Genomic DNA, 24,633 nt, shown 5'->3' with positions numbered 1-24,633 from the left:
TCAGCTATCATGAGTTTCCTGAACTCTTCACACATTTTATTACATGTGCTTCCAAAAATGATGTCATCCACATAAATTTGGACAAACATCAAATCCTTCCCTCTCCATTTTAAAAACAGTGTTTTATCAATCCTGCCTCTGGTGAAACCAATGGAAAGTAAAAAGGTGGACAGAGTTTCATACCAGACCCTTGGTGCTTGTTTCAAGCCATACAAAGCTTTATTTAGCTTGTAGACATCATCTGGATTAAATGGATCCTCAAAACCTGGAGGTTAACAAACATAAACCTCCTCTTGAATCTTACCATAGAGGAATGCACATTTGATATCCATTTGATACACCTTGATGTTGTGGTTGACAGCAAAGGCCAGAAAGAGTCTGATAGCTTCAAGTCTTGCTACAGGGGCAAATGTTTCATCATAATCAATGCCCTCTTCTTGTCTGAAACCTTGAGCCACAAGCCTGGCTTTATTCTTGACAACAATACCCCTTTCATCAGTTTTATTTTTGAAGACCCATTTTGTGCCAATAGGACTCACACCCTCTGGCAATGGAACAAGCTCCCATACTTATTGTCTTCTAAACTGTTGGAGCTCCTCTTGCATGGCTTCTACCCAGTTGTTGTCTTTCAGTGCCTCTTGGTACTTGACTGGCTGATGGAGTGATAGAAAGCCTGCAAAAAGACAAATGTTTTGGGATTGCCTTCTTGTGAGCACCCCTTCATTGATGTTGCCAATGATTTGATCCGGTGGATGAGATTTCAAGAAGATTAGCTCTCCTTGGTATGGAATAATGGCATTGAGTGGTGAAGGCTGCAGATGTGTATCATCTGAGCTAACCACTGCTGGTGACTTTGAAGAACCAGTAGTGGCTTCAAAAAGTGGTGGCATAGGAGGTAAAGGTGTGGACACCAGCTGACTTTGATCCACTGTTTGAGGACTTTTGTCAGCAGTGTTTGATGTTGTGGAAGCAGTGGTTAGTGGGCTACTTTGGTCAACAACTGTTGAGGTAGCAGTGGTTGAGCTTTGACAGTTGTTTTGAACATCTGCTGAATCTTCCCATTGTGGCAGACTGTTGTTGGGGAATTATGATCTCATACCCATAGTCTGGTGATGAATTTTCTGATGGACCTGCACTGTTAGTCTTGACAGCAGTATTTTCAAAGGTGAATTTTTTAAGATCAAACAATTCTGCAGGGTTTGCTGGGATTTTCATTGATGAAAGTTCATTGAACTTCACATTTAAAGTCTCCTCCACTGTCTTGGTCCGTGTATTAAACACTTTGTAGGCCTTGGAAGTGGTTGAGTATCCCAGGTGATATCCCATATCAATTTTGGCTGCAAACTTTGAGATTGAATCTTTTAAGTTGAGAACGAAACATGGGCAACCAAAAACTTTAAAATATGAGATTAATGGCTTTATTTTATACAGAATTTCATAAGCAGTCTTTTTGTGCCTGGGGTTGATCAAAACTCTATTTTGGACATAGCAAGCAGTATTTACTGCCTCCGCCCAAAAAGTTAATGGCAAACCTGAATCTGCAAGCATGGTCCTGGCAGCCTCAATCAATGTTCTGTTCTTCCTTTCAACAACCCCATTCTGCTCTAGTGTTCTAGGGATGCTGTACTGCCTTACAATCCCTTTCTTCACACAGAAGGTATCCAAATCCTTATTTTTGAATTCTGTGCCATTGTCACTCCTGAAGACTTTTACTAAAAGGTCAAATTGCTTTTCAACCTGTGTCACAAAGTCTTGCAAAATACCTGCAGTCTCATCTTTTGAGTGTAAAAAGAAGTTCCATGTAAACCTAGAGAAGTCATCAACAATAACCAAACAATATTTCTTCCTTTTGAGACTCATGACTTGCACTGGGCCAAACAAATCCATGTGCAGCATTTGCAAACACTGGTTTGTTTTGGACTCTTCAATGGACTTGAAAGAGCTTTTGTGCTGTTTTCCTTTTAAACAGGAAATGCAGTGCTCAGGACATGAAAACACTTTTTGTGGTAGACCTCTTACAAGGCCATTTTTTGAGATTTCAGTGATGGTTTTAAGATTTGTGTGCCCCAGTCTTCTGTGCCAAAGTTCTGTCTCTTTGTTAGAGGTAGCTGAGAACAGACAGGCATCAGCTCTGGGACACTCTCTTGACATGTCAACAACATAAACATTGCCACTTCTTTGAGCAACAAGTTTAGTTGTGCCTTTCGTGATTATTGCTTCAATCTTACTAACCATTTCTGGTCCAACAATCCTACAATAATCCTTTGTGAAGAATGAGCCAAACCCTTTATCACTCATTTGAGACACACTCAGGAGGTTGAATTTTAGATTGTCTATAAGATTGACATTTTCAAATTTTACATTTCCAGACTTTACTGTACCAGACCCCAGAACTTTTCCTTTACTATTATTACCAAAGGATATATCACCCCTCCATGAATTTTGAAATCTTGAAGAAGGGCTTTACATCCTGTCATGTGCCTGGAGCCTCCACTATCTACATACCAAAGGCTATCTAAGCATGCAGAAGCTCCCTGCACATGAAGTAAAAGGATTAGTTCATAAAGGTCTCCAAAGCCAACAGGGCTTTGGATGGGGTCTCAACAGTGTCTGGGATGGATGCAGATGTATGGACAGTGGTTAGCACAGAGGTTTGAACATTTTTGAGAATGTTTTTCTCTAACCACTGTTGGGGGTCTTGACCCATCATCTGTTGATAACCAAAAGGATGCCTGTTCACTCTTGGTTTAGAGGGCTTTTTGTAAACCTCATAAACGTGTGGAATCCTTTGGTATGATGCTTTGTCCTTGCCTTTTCTGAAATGATTGGCTGGAGGTGCATCAGTCACCTGTACATCCCTTTGAACAGATGTTTGGTTCAGCTGTTTTGTGACAGCAGTTTGGACAGGGACAAAAAGTGGTTGTTTCTTGGTGAATTTAACAGATGATGATGATGAACTTAAGGATGTTTTTGCAGTGTATTCTTTCTTCTTCTCATCAAAGTTTTTGAGATACACACATTCCTTAGTTTTATGATTATTTTTACCACAGATGGTGCAGCTTTCAGCAGGAACAATGACATTTGTTTTGTTTAGATCATGTGCTTTTAGATGAAAACAATCTTTTGTTAGATGATTCTTCTTTTCACAAAAATCACAAAACAGGTTTTTAATCTTTTCTCTTTTCTTCCTTTTCTCAGATTCCTTTGCAACAGAGTTTTGAACCTCTGTTGGGATATCTTTGATAGGAATGACCCTTGCTTTTGGAGCTTTTACACCATCAGTGGTTGTGAAATCCATTGGTTTGAAATTTTCCAGGATGTCACACACATCAGACCATGTGGGTTTAAATTGGTATTTCTCAATCTCTTCATAAGTTAAAGATCCCACAGACCTTTCCAGAGTAATCTTGTTACCAAGTTTGTCAGTTATTTTAACTTCTTGGCCACCTTTGTTGGTTGGTATGATTTCAGAAGAAACAGCTTGTACTGCAGCAGTGTTTACAAGATCATCATATTTTCTATGCCCTATACCAAACTTGACATTGCTTTTAAGCTGTTTCTCAAGCATAACCTCATACCCTTTACAGGATTCTACCCATCTTTCACAGGTGATCTGGGTAGACTCCAACTCCTTTTTGCAAATTTGGTATTTTTCTACCATAGTTTGGAGTTGAGTTTTGGTTATGCTTTGTTCTTCTTTTAAACTGCTGATCTCTTTATCTTTTTCAGCCAATTTATTTCTAAGTTCTTTTAATGACTTTTCAAATTTGACTTCATCAGACAAGATTTTATTCCTAAGGTTTTCATTTACCTCTTTGATGTTAGCAAATGCAATGATACATTTGTCTGAACACAGTTTTTCAAGAACTTGAGGTGATACCTTAGCAGCAGCCATCATGGCACAGTCACATTGATGATCATTATCTTCATCAGCTCTCCCTTCTTCCTCACCAGCTTTCTTTAATTCTTCTTTTTCTTTGTCATCTTTGGACCAAGGGTCGGTCAGTGGTTCAATCAGGGTTTCTAAATTTTCTCCCAGCAGTAGTTCACCAGCAACTGCAGTAACCACTGCTTTAGCAACTTCATCCACTGTTTCAGCACTTAGCTGTTCACTTTCAGTTTCAACCCCTTCTGGTATTGACTCTAATGCCATCAAACAAAATTCATCATCAAAAGTATCATTAGTAGCATAGAGAGAAAAATTCTCATCACCAAGTTCATCAGGCATGCTGCTCCAATCAACAAAGCCTTGTGTGAAAAAGCTTTGCTGATCTGGTTTTGTCACTGTTGGAGCAGCTTGTTGAGGTGCAACAGGTTGCACTTGTGCCTGAGGAACAGGGGCTTGAACATACTGAATTTGTGGAACAGTGGTTTGAACATAATGCACAGGCACAGGGGTTGCAGCATAATGAGCAGTGTTAACATGTGCTGCAGGGGCATATTGGGTATAGTGCACAGTGTTTTGTTGTTGTGGTCTAGGGTTTGAGCCAGGGGGAGTGATTATGGGACCAGTTGTTTGACTCCTACATTCCCTAGCAAAATGACCTAGCCTATTACACTTGAAACACTTGATTTTTTATTATCCAACCCCACCCTTAAATTCCCATGAAGCCCTGAGAATTTTCTCCCTGTTCTCTTGTAGAATTTGCTTGTTCTAACACTAAGCAAAGCCAATTGATGAAAAATGTCCATCTCTTCTAAGTCAGTGGGATCAAAATGTTGCAAATCATTTAGTTCAAAGCATAAGTTATCTGACATCTGGTTTTCAGTATTTGCAGTGAAAGCATAATTTGCAGAGTGAGAATCAGAGTTGTTAAAGTTACCACCAGCAGTTACATCAATAAAATGATCATAACTCTGATCCTTACTGCTGCTACCAGATTCTTCCTGACCAAATAGAGCTGTGCTGCCAAATGAATAGTCATCAGCAACTTTTCCAGACTCTTGCAACTTCCTTTTCTGGTTTAACTCCCTTTCATAAGTCAGGAGTCTACCATGGAGTTGGGTCAGGGTCAGATCTTTGAACTCAGCTGAATTCCTGGTGACAGAAGCAATTGTGTCCCATTTTTCAGGCAATGATCTAAGGAACCTGCTATTTTGAGTTGCATTTGGAAATGTAACTTTAACAAGCCTTAGTTCACTGATGAGACAACTGAAACGTTCAAATTGTTGGGTTAGTGACTCCCCTTTGATGTGACAAAATGTTTCATACTGCTGATTCAGAATTTCCCTGTTGTTTTCAATAACCTCTTCCGTTCCCCCGAATTGTTCCTTCAATGCATCCCACAATTCTTTGGCACTGTTACAATGTAACAGCCCACCATAGATTTCGTTGGGTAGTGCAGAGGCTATGATGCTAAATGCTTTAGCATCAAGTTCGAACTTCTGAAAATCAGATTCTGTGTAATTTTCAGTTGGTTTAGGAACGAACTTTTTGGTGTCCTCAGCACTTGGCACCATAGGAACATGAGGACCGAAAACAACAGACCTCCAACATCTAGTGTTTTGTTGAGCAAGGATATGACACATCCTTCGCTCCCAGATGTTATATTCATTTCTTTTAAGCATAGGTGGTTTAAACAAAGAGCCAATGTTATTTTTATCATCTTGTGACTTAGACATCTTCCTGGTTGTTTTACAGGCACTGATTAATCGACTTTGATGGTGATTAAACATTGCTCTGTTTTTCAACAAAACGAACAAACGATCAGTATCAACGATTTCGAGCTGAACGTTTTACGTCAAAATGATTGTTAAATCAAATTTGACTATCCAAGCTCTGATACCAATTGTTAGGATCTGAGTTTGGATTGATTGTGATTTGTGTTTGAATTGAGATGGAATTATGAGTGAGTTGTGCAGCGGAAATTAAAATGGAAGTAAACTTTTCACAATCAAACAGAAGAAATGCTTTCAATCATACATTTTCAACACAGAATCAAATGATTAAATTTATTTCAATCTTTGATTACAATGCATGTATGATATGCAAACTCCCCCTCAGCCCGAGCTCAGTGTTTGTTCGTGCAGAAAGAAGATGGTGAATGAGCTAAACAGAACAGTACAGAATACTGTTCTATTTATAGGCACTTGCAAACCACTGAGCATCTAAGCTGACGTCACCATGAAAGTGACATCTAACCTCCTAACAAACTCTACCAACTGACCTATACAAACACTGCTTAAGCTAACTACTGATGTTACAATTCAATACATAAAGTAAACATAAACTACTGCTGCATCCTTCCACTACTGTGAAACCAGCAATACATGTCATAATCAACAGTGCCTGAAACAAGGCAGTAGATTGAGTAGCAGAGCTTTAGTTCTTCAACAGACTTTGACTTGATCAGTAGTTGCATGTCAGCAGTTTGCATGATCAGAATATAGGAGGTCAGCAGATGTTGAAACCACTTTCAAGGGGAGAGATTTGCAAACAAACATCTGCTTATTCTGGATCCACTACTCTGATCCAGTTTTGGCTTTTATTATCTGTTCCTTTGGCAGGGTTCAATCCCAACAGTGTTCGGGTTTGGTTTCGTGAAATGGGCCGAGGAAACTTATGATACGTGTAGGCCCAACACAACAACTTGTGACACTAAGGGTGGCCCAAATACAATTGCGGCCCAAAAAACACTAATGTGTTTGTTTAACGAAGTTACCATACACGGTTAACAGAATTGTACGAGTACGGACGTGTAGCATTATGAAGAGAAATAACAAGGAGTTGAGATCACAAGATTTAAACGTTACTAACCTTGAAAGTTCGGGTTGTCACAGGTTTAAACGGAAGTTTGGGTAGAAAAGAACTAATTCGGTAGAATATTATTATTAAGAACAAAGTAGAAGCAGAATAGTCGAAAGCTTCATTCATACCGAAAGAGTATACATCTTTACAAGCTGGAGAATAATTCTCCAGCATTTTCCCTCTGGGAACTCCAAAACTTCTCCTCAGCTCTCACTCACAACTCCTATTTATAGGCAGTTTCCTCCATGCGAGTGGGCTTTGTGCGAATGGCTTTACACGAATGGGCATCTCCCATTCGTGAGAAGGGAACTTTACACTACAAAACCATTTTTCAAACACACACTCTACCTAGCCTATTCGCACAGTGACGGACACACAGAATATGCATTAACACGTTAGTTAGTTAGTGGTTACACTTTATTATCTTATAAAAAAGCTAACTACTCCCACGATTTTTAAATGTGCATAACTTTTTCGTACGTTAATAATTTTTTTAAACTAACACCATCAAAACAAGCATTTTATTCTTTTTAATGTGAGTAAGTATTGCTATAGTATTTTTAATTAATAAATTGATATGTTACGTCATTAACAATGTTTGGGGGTGAGTAATAACTGAATCGTTAACCGAAACCGAACTGAAAACAGACGAAACTGAACTGAAATCAACCAAAAACTAAACTAATTGAAAACCGATTAACCAAAAACCAGTTATTAGTTTTACTTTACCCTCATTTAACCAAAATTAACCGAAACGAACCAAAGCATTCATATTTTCTTATATTTCTAGCCCAAGTTTTTATACTTCAATTTCATGTATTTATATCTCCATTTCATGGATTTCTAAGAAAAATTTTTAACCTGAGTTTGGTTTGGCTATTAACCGAATTAAGTGAATTGAACCAAAAACCGACAATCTAACCGAATAAACTGAACTGATTAACCGAATAAACTGAACTGGTTAACTGAATACTGATTGATTAATAAGAAAGACTACGATGACTTCGGTTGAGTGTAATAATCGAACCGAACGAGCCATGCACACCCACATTATCTGTGTCCCCCCCCCCCCCGCATCAAAATAATAGCCCAACTAATATGATCGAGACCACCACAAATGGTTATGTTTAGTTATATTTCTATATTTATATTGTTGTAATTAGGGGTGTTCAAGATCGGATTATCCGGTTTTCAGATATCCGAAAACCGGATACCCAAAATTTTCAGATAGTAAATACTGATATCCAAATCCATATCCGAAATTTTGGATATCCGATATCCAAAATTTCAAATACGGATTCGGATATCCAAACGGATATCCGAATTTATAAAAAAAAAATCCGTTTTGTGCATAGATTAAACTTAAACTTATAATCGATTTTCCAATATTGAAAACTAAAAACATTCATAAATCCACATCCGAATCCGATTATTTACTATTTTTTACTATATTTCAAACTAAATATAATGCTCATATACTATATATATTTATAAAAAAAATAGTTTTCGGATATCGGATAATTGGATTATCCGAAATTTTTGAAATTCATATCCGAAACTGAAACGGACTATCCGACTTTCCCGAAATTTCGGATATTTCAGATACGGATTTTCGGATATTTCGAATTCAGTTTCGGATACGGGTTTTTTTGAACACCCCTTGTAGTTATCTTTTCCGCATAGTTAGCTAGTAGTTAGTAGAGTTTGTTTGTGTTGTATCAACTTAGCTTGTATCGATTCACAGATGAATGCATAACGTTTTCATATTGAGTTCGAGGTTAGAGGGGATTGGGCTAGGTGGCACTCATTTACAGTTATTGCTTAAGCGTGCCTGAAACCTTATGAGAAGGGAACTTTTTATCACAAGTATACTCGTAGAAACAAGATAGAGTGTATATAATTATTAGAGTAAACTGCCATTTTGGTCCCTGTGGTTTGGCCAGTTTTGCCACTTTAGTCCAAATCTCAAACTTATTACATCTGGGTCCCTGTGGTTTGGTTTTTGTTGCCATTTTAGTCCAAAACTCAAAATATCTCATTTTTAACTGTTTTAAGGTCCCTTTTTTGTCCTTTAGTGCAGGGATAGTTTGGTCATTTTAATTTATTCTTTTAATAAATTAAAACAAAATTAATTATATATATTATATATATATATACATACAGACATTCACAAAATTAATTTACTCTTCATCTTCACCCACCTCAACCCACGATCCAGATCTCCCAGAGGAGCCGGCTGCCGGAGCCATTATTCCGGTCACACACACCACGACCACTCATCTCCTCCCTCATCTACACCATGACCACTCACCTCTCTCTCTGCAAACCGACGTTCGACGCCGATTCTCCGACGAAACCGACACCCACAACCACCCTTTTATCTCTCCACAAACACACCTGAAACAGAGAGAGAGAATCGGAGAAAGGAGGATGGCCGACACCCAGTTTACAGCAACAGTGGCAGCGACGGTGAAAAATTTGGAAAAAAGGGAAAATCTGTTAGGGTTTTGAATGGCGGCGCAGGTTAGTCAAGCTCAGGCAGTTAACGGTGGTGGTGGTGCTCAGCAGGTTGTGACGGTGGGAGAAGGGGGGCCGATTTGATTTAGTGGCGGTGGTCAGGTGGCGGTGGTCAGGTACGAGGAGAGAGAGAGCAGTGGGAGAAGGGGGAGCCGATTTGATTTAGTGGCGGTGAGAGATTGACGAAGAGAGAGAGCAGCGGCGGTGGTCAGGTGGCGGCAGGTGAACTTTTCATTTTTTTTCTTTTGTTTTGAAATCCGTATTGTAGTTGATCTGATTTCAATTTGATTTAGTGGGCTTGTTTGTAATTTGGATACGGTTATTGGGTTTTGATCAAGATTTGATTTTGTTTGTGGGTTTGTTTTTTAAGTTTGTGGGTGGTGTTGGAATCTGGGTTTTAATGATGTTCTTGATCTGAGTTTTATTGCAAATATGATATTTAATGATGTTTTGGTGTTGTTCTTGATCTGGGTTTTGATGATGTTCTGATGATGGTTTTGATGATGTCTGGGTTTTGATGATGTTCTTGTCTGGTTTTGATGATGTTCTTGATCTGAGTTTTGATGATGTTTGGAGTGGCGGTGGTGGTGGTGCTATAGAGAGAGAGAAGAGAGAGAGAGGGAGGAGGTGGCGGTGATGGTGGTGCTATAGAGAGGGAGAGAGAAGAGAGATCATTATTTTGATCTGAGTTTTATTGAAAAAAAATGAAATTTAAAAAATGACCAAAATGTCCCTGCACTAAAGGACAAAATAGACAGCTTTTAACAGTCAAAAAGGGGAATTTTTGGATTTTGGACTAAAATGGCAACAAAAACCAAACCACAGGGACCCAGATGTAATAAGTTTGAGATTTGGACTAAAGTGACAAAACTGACCAAACCACATGGACCAAAATGGCAGTTTACTCTAATTATTAATAACTGAGGTAGAATGTTACGGAAAGAATCTATAAATAACTGAGGTAAAATGTTACAAAATGAATCTATAACGTGGAAGAAAGGAAGTTTTTGGTTGTTAAGTGTTGTTTTTTAAACGTGGTTTATAGGTAGAGAATTGTTGACTTACATTTCCTAACTTTGAATTGTTGTATTTTGTTGAGAAAGATCTTCACTTTTGGGATTCCATGGAGGAATTACTAAAAATCCCTATTTTATTCTTCAAACACTAAAGTATGATAATAAAAGTGTGCACACAATAAACCTCCACTAGATATGCTCTTACATCACCCTCAAACCATATGTCATTTAGCTCTCTTTTTCTTCTTAAATCTGGAATGAAATTATCCTCAAAACTGAAAATAAATTCTTACAACCAACCAAAATGAGAACAAGAAGACATGTTTGTGTCCTTAGCTCTCTCTCTCTCTCTCTCTCTCTCGCACAAGAAGCTTGTGATCGTAGTTCTCTCTCTCGCCCCACCCGTACAAGTAGCACATCAAGTGCATGCCTTTGTGATCACTTCGCTTTAGACTATTTGAAGTGATCTTCAGGCGCTCATTCGAAGCGGATTGCATGCGCCTCATGCCTAGACATGTTTTCTAAACCAAGGATGTAATACATAAGTTCCTTTTAGGTCCACAGTCGTGAAGGTGCAAAGCGCACTCAAGGTGCAAAAGTGAGCCTTTGGCCTAGACGCATGCCTGAGACAACCCGACAAGCAAGGTACAATAATGAAAAAATAAAAAGAAATACACAGTAGGTATAAAAAATTACTACTTCCTAAAATATCGGAAACTAAAGACCCACGTTGGCAGTAGGTTGTGATGGCACGGAGATGTGGGTTGAAAGCAAATGGAATCACAGATCAGGGAGAAGCAATTTGTAGCATGTATAAGCTAGTTTAGGTTGTACCAGACTGTTTTAGACGGTTTCACAAGTTATTGACGTTCAGACTGGAAACACAACGGAAATTGCAGAATTTCGCCGGAAAAGCGCCTGGGTAGCAACGAGGTAGTTTCCTTGTGCCCCGTGTGATCGCCTAGGTCGCCTTTGACCACACAAACAAGCCATATGCTATTTCCAACAAGATTTGTGCCCCTCCACCCACACCTCGAAAGGGATGAAGTTAAAACCTGGGGCACATTCCATGCATTCATCTATATAATAACAGTGATATCTGTATGAATCCTTCACAATTGATCACCATCAATCATTGTATCATATACATCTGGTTCTTTAGTAAAAAAATTAAAGCAATCACACCAAAGATTCTAAGGAGCTTCCATTAAAAACAAGTCAACTACATTCTGTCCAAGGCTAGGCATTTACAAAGGGGACACAACTAAACATAGGATACAGAAAACCGAAACCATGGACATATTTCATTCGAGTTTTACATAAAATCAAGTCACAACTACAGTTACATCTAACCGACTAACCATGTCAGCAGAACCATAGAACACTGAAACTTTAGAAGAAAAAAAAACCTACCACTTCCTTCAGAGTCAGACAAACCATTACCTATTAGATTGCATATCTGAAAGAAATAAATAAACATAAAGGGATTAATAAGAATATAATGTTGCTTCATATACACCACACACAATCATATCCATCTGTTATTTCATAAAGCTAGGCCTGTAAACGAACCGAACGTTCATGAACTGTTCATTAACTTGTTCAGCAGGAAGTTCGTTTATGTTCGTTTATTTAATAAACAAACGAACACGAACAAAAAAAAAAATTGTTCGTTTAATTAAATGAACGAACATGAACACACCTTGTGTTTGTTCATTTATGTTCGTGAACATTCTTTTATGTTCGTGAACGTTCGTTTATTTACATTCTTGAACGTATTTACGTTGGTTTAAATTTTAATAAATACATAAATAGTTATATTTATATAAATATTAGGTATTCTAACTACTTATATTAATATAACTAATTAGTATATCTATGAACCCTTATTTAGATGTGTTTTCGAGTGAAATGTAATATATTAGACTTGTTTCTTCAATCATGTTAATTTATGTTTATTCAAATATGTTCAGTTAATTTTTTTTATGTTCGTTTGTGTTCGTTTATGTTCGTGAACTGTTCGTTTAGGATTTAAACGAACGAACATAAACAAACACGAACATGCCCGATTTCTTAATGAACGAACACGAACAAAAAAATGTGTTCGATTATATGTTTGTGTCCATGTTCGTGTTCGTGTTCGTGTTCGGTTAAAGTTAAATGAACAAACACAAACATGCCTATGCTCATGTTCGAACGGTTCGTTTACAGGCCTACATAAAGCAATAGTTCAAAGGGCTGAAACACGCACCAGTTGATGTAAGTTGATTAAATTACTGCTTGGTTAAATGATTTCTGATCACCAATTCGGGTATTCCCATCGCAGAAATACTTTCACATCCAAAAAGTTCTTTAAGCTTTTCATCACATAGAATCATCACCGAATTTTGAGGATCCTATCATTAAACATTAAACAACCACATAAAAACAAAAGTTTAATAATAAATGTAAATTATATGCTGCTTGTGTTACTTTAAAGCTAAAACACACCTAAAAAAGGTAATCAGGAGGCCTACACATATCATTATAATTTTTTTATCCACCACACACTCCTTTTGCTAAAAGCCACCAAACATTGATGGCAATGATTCCTTGTTTATCAATCTTTTAAGACCAAAATTACTTGTGTGTCACAAACTATTAGACATTTACACAAAAAAAAAAACTCTTGTATAACTATGTGCCCAGCTGTGTGATGTGAATATTTTGGGATGCATAAAATAACGTTTAAATTAGATTTGGCAAAACGGCTCTCGTCAACCTGAAACACTGTTTCAAATATTGTAAATCTGTTATAATCTTATGACTACAAACAATTATATTGTTTCAATATTACACTTGATAATTAAATTTGGACGACTTTCAACCAATTTGATACGTTTCTTATTGAACTATTTTGATATTTTAATCATTTAACCCCTTACATTCATACAGAATCTATCATACCTCAAGATTATTGACCTTTATGTACTCCCAAACAAGTCTCAAAGCCTCCGACTGAGACATTTCTCTTTCTCCAATACCCAAACAGTTAGCAAGTGCATCAGATATTATAACTTGACTAGGAACATCATCGGTACTTTCAGCTGCAGGTTCAGCATCGACTTTCGATCTTTTACGAGATGATTCTTCTGCAGATATTAAATTTTATTATGTAAATCCAAAAAATTAAAATCTGGTTGAATTTATAAATCATATCCCATTGTTACATACTTGTGGGCTCAAGTCGGATAATATGTTTGGCAAGCAGCTTATTCATCTTGAACATGTCGGTGCAATCAGTTTCGAATACAACACGCAGAGCATCATCGCAGATTATCTTTCTCTTGTTCCCAGGATCCTGGAGGTTGTTTTTCTTTATGTATGCCCATAGTTGCTTCACAATCTGAACATAATTGCACTCGCAATTTATAACAACATCATATAGAATACTTTTATGTCAAAACGATTTATGATCTTAAAAAGATATGCATTATTCAAACTGTGAATCATACATCGGTTCTTGATAGTGCTGACTCGCCAACAATAACTTGAAGCTCAGGTGTAATGCCACAGAGTTTGTTTAGGCCCCCAGGTCCACCTCTTCTTTTGGTTCCTGTTGAACCCCTGCGATTAAATGAAAACACGCGGATGTCAACCGCGATTCAGAAATGACTTTAATGCCTATCTTTTGCAGAATACACACACATGAACTTGGTTTAAAAAAAAAATGTGCAATGCTCCAAGGTGTTTAGGTCCCCCAAAGCAAAAATGCTACACGCATGCATCACGTATGTGAGACGTTGCTCTATCTACAACCAAATAACCTTTCATTATAACCATAAGCTGCGTCTCTCTCATCTGTTTTAAATGTCATCCATTTATAAACTCTAAACCTCTCATAATTTCTTCATCCATTTCCTAAAGAACCTATTGAACCATATTTGACGCCATAGTTGTCAATAGCGGCTATAGCAACCACTATAGCGGGCTATGTAGCGAAGCGACCAAGTGCCGCTATTTGGGTCATAGCGACCAATAGCGTGAATAGCGACAGATAGTTTTTCTTTTTTTTTCTTGCAATTAGATATAGCTATAAAATAGCTGGATTTATAGGTTTTTGTTAAATTCACATGTAAAATAGCATATATACCAAGGTATTTTGATATAATATACATATAAAAATTTTCAAAATTCTTTTTCTAGTGTATCGCTATATATAAAACAGCGGTCGCTATTCGCTATTAACAACTATGTTTGACGCAGAAGTACATGAGGCGGTGCCTCAAGCCCCTAATGCATTTTACTGAGCGCCTAGCGCCCTTTTATAACCAAACATATAAAAAAAACCACACTTTACATCTTTAAACAAATTAACTCATCAAAAACTACAATCTTTCATGCAATTACTTAACCTTACAGCTTATCATATTTTAATCCATCACAAACTCACTGTAAAAATGGAAACAAATAAAAAAAGTCCTTTTTATTTTACGATTTATTTTGTTATTTTATTCATGGAATACAAACTGTCATAAATATCTCCACTGTACCTCTGTTGAACAGTTAACAAACAAGCATCCTCAACCACATTTATTAGTCTGCTCAACTGAGACATACAACACATGAGCCCTTTTATCCAATCAAACACTATACACAATACATGAGCCCTTTATCCAATCAAGCACATTTATTAGTTGGTTCAAATAACACGTTGCTTGTTGCCCGTTTGCCTTCTATTTCAACGTATTAGACGGTTTTACTTTTATGTCAATTTAAATCATCCAAACTATAGAATATTACATTACACTAATTAGCTATCAACAATAACAATCAAGAAAAGTCTGCCCCAATTCCAAACCCTAACAAGTAAATAACCAAACATTTATAAAAAAGAATCATTCACCAAGTCATACACGTACCCTTTTTTCGCCTTTTCGACCGCTTTTGCACCTGAATCCTGACCACCAACACCTCCACCCTCAACCTTCACCTCCGGCACCTGCAACGACTGACTCACCACCGCCTGCGACGGCGCCGTAGCAGGCTTGAAACTAACCTCCACCGGGTGACGTTGCCGCTGTTGTTGATGTTGCTGCTGCTGCTGCTGCTGTTGGTGAATAACAAAATGAGGATGCTGAAACTGACTAACATGCGCCTGTGGTGGAGTATAACGAAACTGAACATGTTGTTGTTGCTGTTGAAGGGCAAAATGGTCTTTTCCAACAGCAGAGGACTGCGGTGGCGGCGGGTGGTGGTGGTACGGTGGTTGTGGTTGTGGTTGTGGTTGTGATGGGAAGAGAAAGCGGTTGATTTGGTCACGAATAAAGATGGATTTGTGGGAGAGATCAAACCCTAGTTTCTCTCCGAGGTGATGAACGACGTCGTTTAAAGATGTGAATGATTTGTGGTCAGATTGAGTGAGAAGAATCTCGACTCCTTTTGCTATTTCTTGGTCGGACACCATGGTTGTTTCTCTCACATGTATAAAATATACACGATTTTACCCGATTGATTGGTTTTCCCCTTGTTCTCTCTCTCCCTCTCTGTGAAAAAAACTCACTCTTTCTCTCTCTCTCTCTCTCTGTATGTATGTGTGTATATCTCCTTTTCTCTCTCTATCTGTTGTTCTATCGTTATCTTTCTTTTTGTTTATTTGATGATTATTGTGTTTTCTTTTTTTTACCACCTCTTATTATGTTTTTAATTTTTTTTTAAAGTAAATTTTGTTTTTTTAGGTTTAACTAGTTGGTTGCACCCGCACTTCGTGACGGGGTGACCCGACTTTTAACAAATTTTAATTAGAAACGTAGGCGCAATGATAACATGAATGGTGTGAATCCAATCAGTATTTGTTCAGTTTGTTACGGTATCAGTACTCGTTGTAACAACCAAAAGAGAGACAAAAAATAAAGTTATTATATGACCAAAAGGATATTGACACGTGTTTTACATTTATCGAAAACAATAAAAATTAATTTCGATAACGGTACTGAACTTGTGATATGAACAAAAGGATATCGACACATGTTTTATATCATCGAAAATAATAAAAACCAAATACTGGTACCTACGTTGTTCGATCGATATCGGCACTGTTCATTTCGTTACATGTACAATATACCTACGTTGTTCGGTCGGTATCGGCGCAGTTCATTTCGTTACCTGTACAATACCAGGAATTTATAAAGTAAACGAACCTAAGTTATTTATTTAAAATTTAAAAGTCCGACTAAAATTTAAAAAAAAAAAAGAAAAACAAAAAGACAACAAATTAAAAGAACTACCAAGGAAAAGGACAAAGTAAAAACTATCATATCAAATATGCTATAGCATTTGATATATATAATAATACCTTTTCTGAGATGGTTTTCTTTGGCGTAACACTGTGTTCCAGAGTTTACTAATGAAAGGAAAGGAAAAGAAACAAAAAGAAAGTAAAAACATTTTGTGTTCCAGAGTTTTATTTAAGACAGGAAAAGAAAGGAAAATAAAATGTTGTTTGTTCCCAAGTTTCATTTAAAGAAGGAAAAGAAAGGAAATTGAAGGAAAATCAGGCTAAATTCTTTACCTTTTCTTTCCTTCCGATTTGGAAGGAAATGAGATTTCCTTTCTTACTTTTACTTTCTTTTCTTTTCCCTCATTAAGTTAATTCGGGAATAGAGCGTAAAAGTTGACGAGTTCTGTATTTAATGTTTCAAAATCCTGCACGTTATGTTCTTTAACCCTAACCTAATTAGATTTGTCTGTTAAATCAGGTCATGTGCCTTGCATATGAGGGCACTCTTGTCAATTCACCTCCCTAGGGACTATTCGGTAAATAAATTATATCAAGAGACTAATTGTGAAAAAAAAATAAAGTATAAATACAAAAGCATCTGCATATTCTCTCTCCCTACCACCATTCACCACTACCTCAACCACCATCCACCACCACCATTATCACCATCATTTAGCCCCGAAACCGCCGCACCCAAACACCCTTACCCCGACCACCAACCCTATCAAACCAAATCACCACCACAACCCACCATTACCACCGTACACCTCTCACCTCCCACCACTGCTAAACCCATCATTACCGTCGCACCTACCACAACCCACCATCACCACCGTACACCTCCAATCGACAACCACCACATTACGACGTGTCTCACTGCCCCACCTCGCCTTTGTATCCTCGATCTAGATCTGTCAACAAGCGTGATTTCCGGAACAATTGCAAAACAAATAGGTTTGATTCTGGTGTTATCTATGCTAATTCTCGAGATTCAGATTAAATACATATCTTCAAATTCAGGTTAATAGCTAGGTTATATTTCAAAATCATAGTTTATCAATATACATATATATGTCGATCAAGTCACCAAGCAAGGTTTAAATACAAATACTTGAAACACAAAATGTTAGCTTTGAAAATTATGATTGTAGGCTATGAACTGTATTTGTTTTTTTTTTCAAAATCCCTCAAAATCGGTTTGATTTCGGTGTTATTAATACTAACTCTTGAGATTCCGACGACTTTGTTGAGAAATTCCGATGACGTATTATACCGGATGTTTTAACTCCGATGACGTATTATATTGTTCTTGATCTATCGTTTAACAAGCTTAAAGGTGGGTTGTTGTGGTGATTTGGTTTGGTGGGGTTGGTGGTCGGGGTAAGGGTGTTTGGGTGCGGCGGTGTCAGGGCTAAATGGTGGTGATGGTGATAACGTTGGTGGTGGCAGTGGTGGTTGAGGTGGTGGTGAATGGTGGTCGGGCGAGAGGATATTGTCACACCCCAACCGATGGCGGAAACATCGGGGTGCGAGCACTAAGCGTTCAGATTGTTCATGAGATTTCCACAACACTATTTGCGACGATAGAGATTAATATATTTCATGCATAAATTTGTCTAAACAAAATTCAACATCAACATCAAGTACCAAAACATAACAATGATTGTTCAAATTATTCAAAATAAGTTTCTAAGTTCACTAGGTGACGTTTCTAGGCATTCCCCTAGCTTGATTTCCATGTTCCTCAGCAACCTATCAGCCTGCAACATGTATTAAAATATCAATACAAAAGTATTGGCGAGTATACAAGTTTGATACTAGAATAGTAGATTAAAACAACTCATATCCATAGTGTAAGCAATAAAAATAGTTTACAGTCGTGCTAGTGTCGCAGTCCACGCAGTGATAGCCCAAGTATCCCAATGCTTTAGTGCTTACCCAAGACTCAAGGTAAACTAGAATCCTCCTAACAATAACCCCGAAGAATAATGGGAGAGGTGCACCCCCTATAGCGCTACTATTGTTAAGGCGGAACTAAACACCCTGGATTAAACATCACATAACACAAATAGAATACTAGAATGCACAAGTTTTCACCAACACAAAGGATAGAGTATAGATTGCCAAAAGTATTTAGTTTGATAGAATACATGTTACACCCCAAAAGTTTAAAGTAAAAGGGAATCGAGTATACTCACAGTGATTGCTTAACAGTCGCAACTGTTATTGGATCAAAGGGAGCTCTTTTAGGATTAGCCTGATTAGATTTCAATAGGGTAAGAGTCGGGCAGAGTAACGAGGTTGAATAAAGCGGTTAACAGCTCACTGGGTCTGATGGTTGTCCGATCGGATGGCCAGTCGACCGGGTGGCCTTGTGTGTATACAATGACAATGGCTGCCCGATCGGATGGCTATCCGATCGGGTTACCATCCGTCCGGTTGAGAACAACAATGAAATAAGACCAATGTGGCTGTCCGATCGGAGGCCTGTCTGATCGGCTGGCCTATTGTGAAGAAAGGCTGTCCGATCGGTCGGCTGTCCGATCGGCTGGCCTATTGTTCTTGTTTACCAACTTTTGTAAAATTCCTAAGTTTGAAAATTTAAATGGTGATGTCACGGCACGTATTGAGACAACAGTAACTTATCGTTCAACAGTCATTCTGATCAATCGGGAACCACCCCAGTCCAACCAATGGTCTGTTAGCGACGGGTTTATGCCGGAATCCATCCCGTGATCGTCTTGATCAGTGAACAATCCGTTCTTAAACCAACTCTAGACCACCGATCAAGTCTACAGTCCGTTCAGTCACATTTATCACCGAAGTAAATTAGAAATTTGAAGTAGAAATGAAGAAACTTAAGTTTTAGTATAAAAACTCTTAGTATTTAGCTTAGATTGGATGAAGTAATTATGGAATTCCTTAGATCTTAGCTAGATCTCACCAAGAATGACGTCATATGGTGTTTTGTACCAACCACCATGATGACATCATCCTCAAGATCTCAAATCCGAGAGATTTCATGGTGAAAAATGTGATTTCAAGTGAGAATCACGTAGAGAATGATGTGCAGATCAAGAAAGTACAAAGATCTAGCCTGGAACGTACCGGATTTGATGAGGAAATAGCGTGCGCGTGCGTCTGGTTCGGGCAGAGCTGTCACATCACTCACAATGGTGATGTGACAGCCTATTTATAGGTGAAGGGAGAAGGGAGGAAAGGTGGTTCGGCTGGGGTGTCATCCGATCTGCTGGTCGTCGGATCGGATGGTCATCCGATCGGATGGCCACTCTGGCCATTCCATCCTTCCGTGTTTCCCGATTCTGATTTGTTTTACGCGTGATGTGGAAAAAGTAGTTCAACTAAATAAACTAAAATTACCCTAAATTAAGACTCAAGTATAAAAATCTAGACTCTCTAACTTGACTAAACTACTCACCGGCAAGTGAACCGGTCGACTCTAGCACAGAAAAGTAAGTCCGGATGTCGAACCCACAAGGACTCTAATGAATTACGTTAACGACTCTATTTAGACTAGACACTGACACGACTTAACAATTATTGTGTTTTAGGGGGGGGGGGTTTACTAAAATCCTAAAATTGCAATTAAAATGAAATTAAGACTAAGACACGAACGGAGACTAAGGTTTGATTCAGATGAGATTCACGACTACCTAGACTTGAATCCAGTTTAACTAAGAATGGACTTCTAACGGTATTATTGTTGTATGGAGCCGGGATCGTAAAATACTAAACCTTAAGGTATTTCAATGCTAAGACTTCCCGACCCTTCTCAGGAAAAAAACCTAGGAAACCCTACAAGGCTGTTATGCACACCGACTGTTAGACTTCCTCTCAGTCCTCTAACGACTCTAAAAGTGCCCTAATACGACTATCTACCTCTCAGCGCGACAATCTAAGGCAATTCTAGGTTCTGACTTGGTTTACTAGACACAAATTGTCACACCCCTAATTTCCACGTGTCACCGGTGGGCCCGGTGGGGAGTATCGTGACGTAATTGATATCATCATAGTCAAACAACACAACATATAAATGCACAGCGGAAGCAAAAAAAATATATAGATTCATTTCAACTGAATAGATTGTAATGTTTAAGTATCACAAATCAGTCGAAACAGATCCACAGGCGGATCAAATAAAAAGGAAAATGTTCAACAGACTTTGACATCTAAAGCTTGCGAGACTTGAGTAATGATGCCTGGAGTAGCCAGCCTATTTCGTCTAGTACCTGCGCTTAGCCTTTTTGGAAAATACGTCAGTTTACACTGGTAAATACAACTTAACTGACTCATTTTGAAAAGAGTTTGAAAATTGATTTGAATGCACTTCGGCAAAATATCTTTTATAACTTGGGACAATTATTTAAAATAAACTTGTATACAAATTTACTTATGTGCCGTCCATCAGGGCCGGTTTGTAGGGCCGGACTTAAGTTAACTGACACGCCACAGGTATAGTGCCCACAAGGTTGATTCCTTTAAGTGGGATACCAGTTTTTACATAAGGCAGCTGTCAGGTGTACGCCTACACCCCGTGCTTAGGTCGTGGCCATTTCATGAATGATGCCAAGGATATCCGGGACATGGTCATTTAACCCCCAAAGGCCATACACCAAATAATACATATCAAACGGGTCATGCAAATACATTAATCACAATCCGATTTAAATGACTACACAAACCCGACCAAGCGGTACTTTTATAGTACCGTATCCCAAGCCCGTATAGGGAAAATAAGTTAAGAGTATTTACCTGAGCAAAGTATAATTCAAATACAGCGAGTGCACGTAGCTTTTACTGGGCTCCTAATCTGGAACGAAGGTTTTAATAACCTATTAGAATCCTAACGGGTCTTTAATTAAGTTTAGACTTAGACCGGTTAGTTTTCAAAAGGAAAACACGGTTCAAACGCACGATAAGGCGAAGACCGGTTTAGAATGTGGTTTTGACCCGACAAGCTTGTAAGCTCGTTTAACATGGGTAACTTAAACACATTCTGGGTTTTGAGACAAAAACGATATGGTTTGACCCATTTCGGCTAATATATGTAAACTAGTTACATAGACCGATCCGAACGCGAAACATGCGTAACGGGTAACCATAAGAGTCATGAACATGTTCCACAAGTTAATATGCCTTAAATATGTTGTGACGTCAGTAGGATGTCTTCTATTATGCCCAACACGAATTTAAAACCATTTTATGCCTTGCAGGAGCATTTTGGTCATTTAAAAGGTTATAAAAGGGTTTAAATATGTTTCTGAGTTTCGGGTCTGATGTAATCAGCAAAAATACTCATTTTACTAAGTTATATCAGTAAGGTATAACTTATATGTGAAATCTATCCTTTATAAACAAACTATGCATCTTAAGGGCATTTTGGTAATTTCACATAAGCCTAAAAGGTCAAAATCGGAAATCTGAGCTTAAGATCTTTGCTTACTGTTAGAATGTAAATATTTACTAAGAATATCAGTAAGCATCAAACCTTATATTTATAAAATGGTTTTAATACATACTACGCGTTAAAAACGCTTAAAAATACGATTTAGAGCCATTTCCGGGTTTTCAAAGGAAGGCTGAAAATTTTATTATTCCAGAAGGTTCGAAATACTTTATTTATCATATATGATCAGTAGAAAAAGGTTTGGGGTCAAAAGGATTTGTAAAACTCATTTTATAGCCCAAAAGGGCAAAACCGGCATTTACCAAAACAAGCTTAGAATTCTAGGTTACGATCAGCCTAAAAATAAATAAAAATCTCCAAAAATCCCAAAATATTATATTACATCAGTGGGTAAAAAGTTTGGTATTTAAAATTGGGTTTAGATAGGCTATATGCTAATTATGCAATTTATTAACTTAAAGGCTTCATAATTACGCTAACGAGCATAACTCTTAATCTAGACCTCAAACTGATGTCAAATTCTAGAGATAAGTCTATAAATCAGTAGTGAAGGTTTCTATCCTTTCACTTTTTCAAAAAACACATTTTAAGGCAATAAGGGCATAATAGTCAACATTTAAGCATTTAACGGAATCATGCATATGGATTGGATAACCAATGAACCAAGTTGTATAATCTCATAGGGTTATACTTATAGGTAACTTGGTCCTATTAGAGCTCTAAGGCATTCCTAAATCATGCTCAAACGGGTCAGAACTGAAAGTCAAAGCATAAGTCAAACTATGCGACTTTCGGCCCCGAACCGAGCTTAAACTGAAAATTGTCGAGTCGAACATGTTTAGACATGTTCTTATATTAATTACCAAGTTATATGAGTGTCAAAATAGGTTTCATAGCTTACACATTAATAATTATGTGTTTATTTGCAAAATGGCTTCCTGTTGACTTTTTGTAACTATGTTTGACTCGACAATTGACCTAGTTAGAGTGGGAATCAGAGGGTGACCTTTTAAAGGTTTATTGCCCCCATAATTACCAACTCATAGATACTTTCATAATGAAAATTGACTGGAGCAATTAAGATTAATGACGAAGTCAAATCTTAATTACGACGGTTTGACTTTTAGGAACATAAGCTAATTAAAATGACTAAGCAGGGATTAAGGCTCTTACTTAGGGTCCTTGCTATCTTTTCTACACTTCCAAGTCTTCTCCTAAAGCCAGGTAGCTCCAGAATTGAGTTTAGAAGTTGATGTGAGCAAATGAACAAAGCATGGCCAACCTATTTATACTTGAGGTGAAGTTACAAGATCAAGACAAGTGTTTGTTTGGCCACCAAGGATGAAATCACAGCCATACAAGTGTTAGTAGCCATCTAATATGCCTTGGAGAGGTGGTAACTTGGCCATCACACAAAAATATTGCAAGAATAGTCCCTGAAATTGCAAACTGCTGCTGAAAATTGATTTTTCTGATACTGGGCATTCCAGGCGGCCCGTGTAAGATATATGGGGGTCTTACGCCGCCCGCATGGCCCTCCTGCCAAACTTCCAAGTTTGCTATATTTACACTTTTGGCCCCTGATCTTTCCAAACTTGATTTTTGCTTTATATCTTGCACTTTTAACCTCTAAACTTGACTTTTAAGGACCCCAAATCATAAACCAACTTTGTTAGGTCCCCGGTAATTCAAAAGTTCACCGAAAAGCCTTGAATTTCAAAGTTGACGCTTTTAACTCCTCGTATACGAATATTGTCATAACTTTCTCATACATTATCGAAACCTTGTGAAATTTTTATCACACATTCTCGTGAGTATAATTTATCACTACAAAGCTTCGGGTCTACTAAAAGATCACTCAGATGTGACAACTGGCAAATAACCGATAATTCCGTACAAACTAATCACTATTTTATTTACATAATCTCATGCATTTAGCGTAATTTAATTACGTAACTATGTCGTAAAACAGATAACACTGTTAGGATAGGAAAACAATGCTAAAACATATGTTGGTTTTCGTCGTATTGCGAAACTAATCAAACAATGTCCTAAAAGTGTTGGTAGAAAGTGTTACGCGCACTATTCACGGTCACACTATTCATGCCAGCAAAACCGTGAAAACAGAACGAAACAATGAAAAACGACACACAGATAACATAACTGAGTTCATTTACATTAGAAAAAAAAACTAATGAGAAAACATATATAGCAAAAATCTATGACTTTCCGGTACAACGCCCAAAATACTAAAACGTCCGTTTCGCTAATAATATGACATTTTTAACTCGTTCGAAACTATAATTAAGCATTTCTGGAACTTCGGAATGATGGTAATTGATGACATATACACTAAAACAAATAGGGAATGTCATTGTAGGGTCCAAAATTATACATATCGCTATACATATAACTAGTACGTTATTGACCCAAAAAAAAACTTGGAAGCGGTATTTTCGCCACAAAACAACCAAACGAAGAAACTAGTGAACTGGTTAAGCCTATTTTGGGACTCGGAATCACCTCATGCTTCGCTTGAGGTGGACTACCAACTTACGACGAAGTCTTGTCGGTACGACACAAAAGTGTCGTTAACTAGCCGACGCCTAAACGGAAAGAATTTAAGGTATCAAAATACAACTTACACTAGTCTAGCGAACTAGTT

General features: G+C 37.7%; 1 protein-coding gene across 1 annotated transcript; it reads right to left on the bottom strand.

The window, feature by feature from the left end:
- Positions 1–11,460: 11,460 nt before the first annotated feature.
- LOC110865229 lies at positions 11,461–15,884 on the bottom strand. Its single transcript, XM_022114465.2, has 6 exons — positions 15,183–15,884; positions 13,776–13,887; positions 13,495–13,666; positions 13,228–13,412; positions 12,533–12,677; positions 11,461–11,740 (listed from the first exon to the last, which is right to left on the bottom strand). Exons 1-5 carry the CDS (start codon positions 15,725–15,727, stop codon positions 12,555–12,557), a joined length of 1,137 nt encoding a protein of 378 aa, XP_021970157.1. The 5' UTR covers positions 15,728–15,884; the 3' UTR covers positions 11,461–11,740; positions 12,533–12,554.
- Between the last annotated feature and the right edge of the window lie 8,749 nt (positions 15,885–24,633).

Source organism: Helianthus annuus, chromosome 1 (assembly GCF_002127325.2).
Source record: "Helianthus annuus cultivar XRQ/B chromosome 1, HanXRQr2.0-SUNRISE, whole genome shotgun sequence".
Classification (NCBI taxonomy): Eukaryota; Viridiplantae; Streptophyta; class Magnoliopsida; order Asterales; family Asteraceae; genus Helianthus; species Helianthus annuus.
Note: the sequence above shows the minus strand (reverse complement) of the source record. Positions and strands in the feature narration are given on the sequence as shown.